Raw genomic sequence first — 7615 nt, 5'->3', positions numbered from 1 at the left:
GACGTGGGACATGATGGAAGAGACCTCCAGACGGATCGACTGCTTTGCGGGATTGAAGGTAAGTGTATTTTTTTGTTTTGGGTTGTTTTGGGTTTACTTCCTCCAAAACAAAATACATTTACCTTTAATCCCGCAGGACAGTATGATACATCCAGGGGTGTCTTGGATCTGGTCCCGCGTTGTCCCGGCATCCATCCCAGAGCTAGCACTCTAGGCGCTGCTATCTTCTTCCTGGTTCTTCATCCTACGTCACTCGACCCAGGTGTGAGATCAGGTGATATAGGATGAAAAAAAACTTGCCAATCTCACTGTGCATGCGTGAGATCAGCAATTTTTTTTCTTTGCTCGAAAAGGCTTCTTTTGCATCCCGGGCATGCGCAAAAGGAGCACCCAAAGCCTCCTGGGATGTGTGACGTAGGTATTCAGGGACGCTTTGAGCTCCCATTTAATTAGGAGGCGGTGCTGTGCCCTTTTTTTTTTAAAAAAAGGTTGTTGCACTTAAAAGAAAAAAAAACAGAATTTTTAACTTACATAAAAGGGTTGTTTACCCTTTTATTTAAAGTGAAATTTCTAAGTTTAGGTACGCTTTAAGCTTCACATTCCTGCTAGCCTCTATTTCTTGTAGATATACACTCCGAACAGCAGGGTGCGCTTTTCCAAACACAGCCCACTGTAGTAGGAGGCGCATTTCATAACTATTATCTATTGTTCCGCTGTGAACGCATGTTGTTCGCGTCGCTTCCGGTTATACACTGCTCTTCCGGTATAAAGAGCGCCTAAGGAGGAGTAGCTCCTGGTGCAATTTTTTTCATTCCCCGAATCGTTGGCGAATCCGCGGCATCCGACCTGCAGCCATGGTGAGTATGGGAGAGGGGGTACAGCGGGGTGAGGCACGTAGACTGGAGCCCGTATTGGTGGGCGGGCAGCTTATTTTGTGTTTGTAGGATGAGTTGGACTCCTCTAGCTTTGTGTGTGTCCGGGTTATGGAGCTCGCCTTCCCGCCTCAGCCTCCTGTGTGTGGGCAGTAGGGGGGATGGAGGCCTCTGCACCTTATTGTGTTGTGTGGGAGTTTAGGGGCAGCCCTGGGGTGTTATATGGGGGGGCTCTGTTTGTATAGAATACATTACCTGGTAATACACCCCCCCCCTCCTTGTAGCCTCCAACTTTTTTTTTTTTTGGTTGAATAAGCAAACTTTATTCATCATATAAATGAAAGCAATGCAATTAGTGTACATTCATACATGGATTGCGATGCAGCACACAAAACACTACATTACAATCTCCCCAACATATTTGCAAATACATTTAATCCTGCACACTGCGGTGTGATACCGCCAAACCCCAACAAATTGCCAACATAAACTTTTGTGTAGCCTCCACATTTACAATACCTGGCCACATAGTTTAGTGCATGGAGTGTAGGGAGGGGGAGTATCTGTGGATATTGTGGGGTGGGTGGCAAACTTGCTCTGTGAAAATTTGTTTGGGGTGGGGGTTACCTGAGTATTGTGTTTTGCCCTGTGGATGCTTTGTCTGTCCTGTAGCTCTGCTCCCCTTCCCATCCTCCTGTGTAACTAATTTTTGCATGCGATGTGTTATATTTTATTTATATAGCACCAACATATTATGCAGCATTGTACATTACAGTACTAACCCTGCCCTGTAGAGTTTATAATTTATAGCTGCATACTAACGTCTAATGATCTTTCGCGTTCCTTTCCAATGACTAAAGACTGAATGATGTATGAATGAGTGCTGTACATACAGTGCAGTTCTGCTGTATGGAGAGAGGGGGAAGAGCAACGGAGAAGCACCCCGCTGTGCTCTCCACTTATTATACTCGCCAGGATGGGTCCATGAACTATGAGCATTGTACACACGTCAGATTCTCATCTGATAATAGCCCTGAGGCGATTATCAGATGAGCCCCTTTTAGCTGGGTGCACCACCTGGCTGTTCTTGGTGGTTACTCAAGAGTTGGGTCACAATACAGGGGCTGCTACCCACCTACAGCTTCTTCCTACCAAAAATAATTCGGGGTTGTTTGTTGGAGTTGCGTCTAATTTTGGCCTTGAATGTTGGGGCTTGTGAATCCAGTACAATAGCCTATAAATAGAAAACGGGTCAGACTATAATTTATATCTCTATACATTATCCTGTCCCTTGTCTATGCAGTATAATATATGGACCTTAGTATCGGCCTTGTATGTAAATTACCTTTCACAAAGCTGGAATTAGGGCTGTGCAGGCACCAACCAAAGAGCCATTATAGGCGTCTTTCAATGATATGTGTACATTGGGTGTGAAGGGGCAGATAATACTAAATGAGCACACTGGTTTGATGGCAGACAATGCAGCTAGCCTGTACAGAAAAGCTATGCACACACTTCAGATGATTATTGTCTGCTAATCGCCTCAGGGACGATATAGGAGGAGAATCTGGCGTGTACAGTGCCCCTCCTCCGAACGATCACCCTGGCGGATCCACGAACAAGTAAATAAAATGAAGGGGGGAGAGAGTGCTCATTCATTCATCCTGCAGTCGTTTCCTTTCTAACGACAACGTGTGTGTGTGTCCCAACTATTCTGGGCTATTCCTTTTTTTTTTTTTTTAAACAAAGCCCCAATCCACCATTTTACCCATTTGAAGATCTGTTTGCTAAAGATCCTCCCATTGTTGGTATTTGAACAGGTCAGGGTCTGCCCCTGTGTGACACTGATTGGGCTTAACTTGTTACTTGACCTGCATATGCAGAATAGACTTGAAGCTTAGGCTCATGTTTTAATGAGTTTGGTTGTTTAATCAAGGTGTGTGTGTGTGTGTGTGTGTATACCCACCAGTATACCCTAAATTAATTCAATTAGCTAACCTTTTGTTGGGCTTCCAATTTTAGCAATTCAAGATGCCTCCAGTAACTGACATCCCTGTCGTTGAATGACGACATGCAGAAAGTGCACCTCTATGCCAGAGTGTCATGGGCTAGAGGTTTGGCATTAGTTGGCACAAATGATTTACCGTGCAGCTTCTGTACCAGTTTGGGCTATAATAGGATTCAGGACATACAAAGCTGTGCAATGTATCTTCACACAAATGTTTTGTTATGGAGTGGTAAGCTACCCTTACTAGATGCATGCTTGTTCAGCAATTAATTTCCTTTATCGTCAAACAAGGTAGAATATTACTAGCTGAACACAAGATGTACCTATAACCTTTTTCTAAATCTTTGTGAATGATTTTCTCTTTCAGACGGTGGGGAAGAGCAGCAAGATGCTGCAGCACATTGACTTCAGAATGCGTTGCATTCTGCAAGATGGCCGCATCTTCATCGGAACTTTCAAAGCATTTGACAAGCATATGAATCTTATACTGTGTGACTGCGATGAATTTAGGAAGATCAAGTAAGTGTTGGGTTTAATGTAATGTACAAAGTTGGGAGGTGGAGAGAATATCTAAATTTGGCTTGAGCACTTTCATCTTCCGCCTGCTAACATGGTTCTGTTTCCATAGGCCCAAGAACTCCAAACAGCCAGAACGGGAAGAGAAGCGGGTACTAGGGTTGGTTTTACTTCGTGGTGAGAACTTGGTGTCCATGACGGTAGAAGGTCCTCCTCCAAAAGACGTAAGTTTGAGTGTTCTAATGCATTTTGCCTGTTTAGCACAATCAAGACTTAAACCATTCACACAATTCCTTTTGGGGATATCAATGGTTTAGGCTAGGTTTATGCCATCGTTGGGTTCCTAGAACAAACAATGTCATTTCAGACCCCCCCTTGTCCAAGCTTCCCTGTGGCAAAGTTGCCCTTTGCAGACCTGTGTATAACCATGATGTGATATTGGGGAATTACATTTAATGGGCAATCGGTAATCAATGGTGTAAATTGTCTCTTTGCATTGGTAACCCCAATATCACACATGACATTGTGTTGGCCTTATAGGTTAGATTACATTTGACTTTTTCTCTTGCAGACTGGTATTGCCAGGGTACCCTTGGCTGGAGCAGCTGGTGGACCTGGAGTTGGACGAGCAGCTGGTAGAGGTGTACCAGCTGGTGCTCCCATGCCACAAGCTCCTGCTGGTTTGGCGGGACCTGTCCGAGGAGTTGGAGGACCATCACAACAGGTAAGACACCATTCCGCACGTATATAGTGATGCATTAATTGTCCTGGACTACTGTTGCCTAAAGCATTGCATAGCCAAAATTTGGTAGACTTTATTGCTCAATCATTGTATGTAAACTACAATATTAAAAAAGGGTATAAATGCCTCACAATCGTTATATTTTGTTGGTTCCCACAGGTGATGACACCTCAGAGCCGAGGCAACGTTGCTGCCGCTGCAGCAGCTGCCACAGCAAGCATTGCTGGAGCCCCAACACAGTATGCTTCTGGAGGACGTGGAGCTCCACCACCACCAATGGGTAGAGGAGCCCCCCCACCAGGTATGAAAAGTTTGGGTACTTTCTATAGTGGATCACTGGATCTGTGATGAAAGACCTGTTTCTGAGTCTGTTGATGAATTCTTAAGCAGGATTACCCTGAGATCTCCTTAGCCACCTTTCATCATTACATGTCTGTCTTGGCTTATTACTGATTTTGCTCTGACTCTATAGGTATGATGGGTCCACCTCCAGGCATGAGACCACCAATGGGACCACCAATGGGCATGCCTCCAGGCAGAGGAGGACCAATGGGAATGCCCCCACCTGGTATGAGACCGCCTCCACCAGGAATGAGAGGTGAGAAGTTCAGATGCTTTCCATGTGTTAACTTGGGAGTTAAATAATTGGTTAGGTAGGCTTTTGTGAACAGCTATAAATGACCCACCTAACTACCTTGGTCTATATTTTTTACACCAGATGTGCTACAAGCAACTTTTTTTTTTTCATGCTGAGATTACAAAAAATGTGCCATTTCAGAACCCCCCCCCCCCTTCCAAGCTTCCTATAGTAACTATCTTATGAGTCTACTTGGCAGCCAGCATGGCTGTATGTATATAAGCATTTCTTTATGAGGAAGATATATAACCTCCTATGTTTTTGTTAGTTATGATACTAAGTATTAAATTGGTTACCTGACCTGTACAAGCTGTAGTCAGTTAAGCTGGATCTCCCTAAATTTGTTAGATCAAATTCATTCTGTTAAGTTATGTTGTAGTGTTTGCAGAGAGCTTTTAGGCTTGCACTTGATGTTTTGGTGCATGGGCTTGCTATTGATGGCATATGCATGCATTTGTCATTTTTGTTTTTGCCATGTTTTAGAGAACTGGCTCTGTTGGAAATCTGTTGCCACTGGCCCAGATGGCAGATTTGCTTTCTAATTGGCACCAGTATGTACGGTAGACCAGATAATAGGTATTGTCTTCAGTAGTAGGATTCCCCTATTTTTGCTCAATACTAATCTTGTTTTATCCTGTCTTTCAGGTCCCCCACCACCTGGCATGAGGCCAACCAGGCCGTGAGCCAAGCTAACTGTACATTTTGTCTAATACTTGGGCTCCTCATTTGTTCCGATGTCTGGGACTGTTGTGGTTTAATGTTTTGTAACTCTTATTTTCTCTTTGTAAATTGTTTTTAATAAAGAAGTAAACAACTAATGTTTTTGTCAAATGCTGAATTAACATCACATACTTAAGGCACTGCATTTGTTTTGTAACATGTTCCTTATTTTATCTGGCTTTACTATGTCTGAACCTTCACCTGAGAGGAACAGGTTCGATGGTGACTGTACTCTCTATACTCGGCTAGGTAAACTTCTTCAAAAGTCTAGGTCCACATGGGATGGTTTTAAAAATAACATGTAAACGTTCTACCACGTTTGTTTATGCACTTTTATTAGCGTTGGGAAAATGTCCATGCCGCACTTATAAATACAGGAAATGTACCCATTGCAATCAATGTATGCATTTTCCCACATTTTAATTTTAATATGTTGCAAGGAATGTTATAACACTCAAAAAATGTACCTCAAGGAAATGCCCTGGTGCAGATTAGCCCATTGGAATTTCAAACATGGGCTTCAGGTTAAACACGGGGGAAAATATGTCTGTGTAGACTAACATTAGTAAGTGGGTATATAACAAAGCAGGTGTTTACACCAAGGACAGAATTCAGTGCCAGTGTCCTTAAACCTCTAAAGCAGTTCAAGAGTTCCTAACTTCATGAAGAACTTTTACTGTCTTGAAGTGAACTACCCTACCTGCTGCATAAGTGTGAAAAAAGCCACAGGGCAGGGTTTGCTGCTTATCAACTCTACCACCTGCATCTTTCAAAAACCACTTAGTTGAGATTTCCCTGCCAATGAACACATAGGAATCTTTTAAACCTTCTTTAATAGAAACTTTACATTGCAAAATAGTACATTCTTTCAGATACTGGGTGCAGTGAATGAGGGAGCCTGGTACTGTAACTTGGCTTACAGGAAAACTGTCCTTGACCTGGGTTACAACTAGACTTTAATCTGTTCTGATTTCCATTCCCAATTATTAATCCAGAACTGGTACATATGGTAAAAACTCCACGCTTACTGAATGAGGCATAAAAATTGATAGTCCAGGGTTGTATACAAGTTCACTTTCACTGGTGTCTTGTACAGTGCTTGTAGTCCTGATACAGTAAAAATGTTCCTGTAGATGGTCTTCAAATCAAGAATTAGATGACTTCCTGCGATACCTGAGGCACAAAAACAATTCAAAGTATTAACTTATGGGGGTGGGGTACAATTCTATGCCATTAACAACCTATAACGGGTACTTTCCCTACAAGAATATATATCTTTTCTTTTTTAGAATAAAACATCAGCACGTACCTTTACAAACTTGTGGAAGACAAAAGTTTTTAGGTTAAAACCTGTTGGTTGGGTTTTTACTGTCTGTGCACCACTGAGAAAATCTCCTTCAGCTTTGGCATCACAACATGAAGTAAGAACTACTAAAAAGTGAAGAATTCTTCTCAAAAACATTTGTAATCAATAAAAGATTTTTCTTCACATTGCTCCTTCCACTTGGGATGCCAAAACTGCTGTTTCCTTTTTGAAAGTCATTAAACACCATGTAAACTAAGGCTTTCCATGAAACACAACATTAAAGTTTTATTTGCTCTGCACACTCACCGTGACTTAGATTTAAAGTTTCCTTTCCTTCGTTGCTGAATTCCCAGCCGTTTCCTGTCTTCAAAAGATGGGCTGCAAGATGAAAAAAAAAAAAACAAAACTATTTTCACAAATCACAAGCTAGAAATGAGAAAAGGGGCAGATAAAGATTTTAGCTTAAAAACAGCCAATACCAATTTAAATAACCTAGATACAGCTACCATGTTGGTCCTGATCTCTTTAAGCCAGCCATTCTCAACCAGGGTTCCTTGAACGGTTACTGACTGACTTCCCATTTTATAATGCCTGCATAGTTTTTGGACCAACACCACTTGATAGAGCCAGCTGCATAACTCATATGATGTTTTAAACGTCTGATTCTAGAAATCATTGTAGGGGGATATTCCTTCCACTGGCCACCAATTTAGGAGACATTTACTCTAAAGTAACTGGTTTTAAAGTGTACCTAAACTCAGAAATTTCACTTTACAAAAAAGGATAGACAACCCTCTTATGTGGAGTAAACATT

At 42.1% G+C, this 7615-nt stretch overlaps 2 protein-coding genes across 2 annotated transcripts in view; one reads left to right on the top strand and one right to left on the bottom strand.

The window, feature by feature from the left end:
- The first annotated feature begins 726 nt into the window (after positions 1 to 726).
- On the top strand, positions 727 to 5593 carry SNRPB (small nuclear ribonucleoprotein polypeptides B and B1). The gene is made up of 7 exons (XM_072403774.1): positions 727 to 857; positions 3248 to 3399; positions 3509 to 3620; positions 3968 to 4120; positions 4298 to 4439; positions 4611 to 4736; positions 5421 to 5593. The coding sequence occupies exons 1-7, from the start codon at positions 855 to 857 to the stop codon at positions 5456 to 5458; spliced, it is 726 nt and encodes a 241-aa protein (XP_072259875.1). The 5' UTR covers positions 727 to 854; the 3' UTR covers positions 5459 to 5593.
- Positions 5594 to 6311: 718 nt separating this feature from the next.
- The window catches only part of DDX27 (DEAD-box helicase 27), a 15298-nt gene continuing 13994 nt past the window's right edge, over positions 6312 to 7615 (bottom strand). The window contains exons 20-21 of the mRNA XM_072403773.1: positions 7108 to 7179; positions 6312 to 6668 (exon numbers count right to left, since the gene is read on the bottom strand). Coding sequence (XP_072259874.1) covers positions 6641 to 6668; positions 7108 to 7179 — 100 coding nt within the window. The 3' untranslated portion in view covers positions 6312 to 6640. The remainder of the gene's footprint in view (positions 6669 to 7107; positions 7180 to 7615) is intronic.

Source organism: Pyxicephalus adspersus, chromosome 3 (genome assembly GCF_032062135.1).
Source record: "Pyxicephalus adspersus chromosome 3, UCB_Pads_2.0, whole genome shotgun sequence".
NCBI classification, from domain to species: Eukaryota; Metazoa; Chordata; class Amphibia; order Anura; family Pyxicephalidae; genus Pyxicephalus; species Pyxicephalus adspersus.
The sequence above is the reverse complement of the archived record's forward strand: the minus strand, read 5'-3'. Positions and strand labels throughout refer to the sequence as shown.

What these genes read in the sequence shown, in the direction of transcription:
- SNRPB (XM_072403774.1), top strand. An exon ending in AAGGTCCTCCTCCAAAAGAC is followed by an intron (nt 3,621 to 3,967) that starts GTAAGTTTGAGT and finishes TTTCTCTTGCAG; the next exon opens with ACTGGTATTGCCAGGGTACC. An exon ending in GCCTCCACCAGGAATGAGAG is followed by an intron (nt 4,737 to 5,420) that starts GTGAGAAGTTCA and finishes CCTGTCTTTCAG; the next exon opens with GTCCCCCACCACCTGGCATG.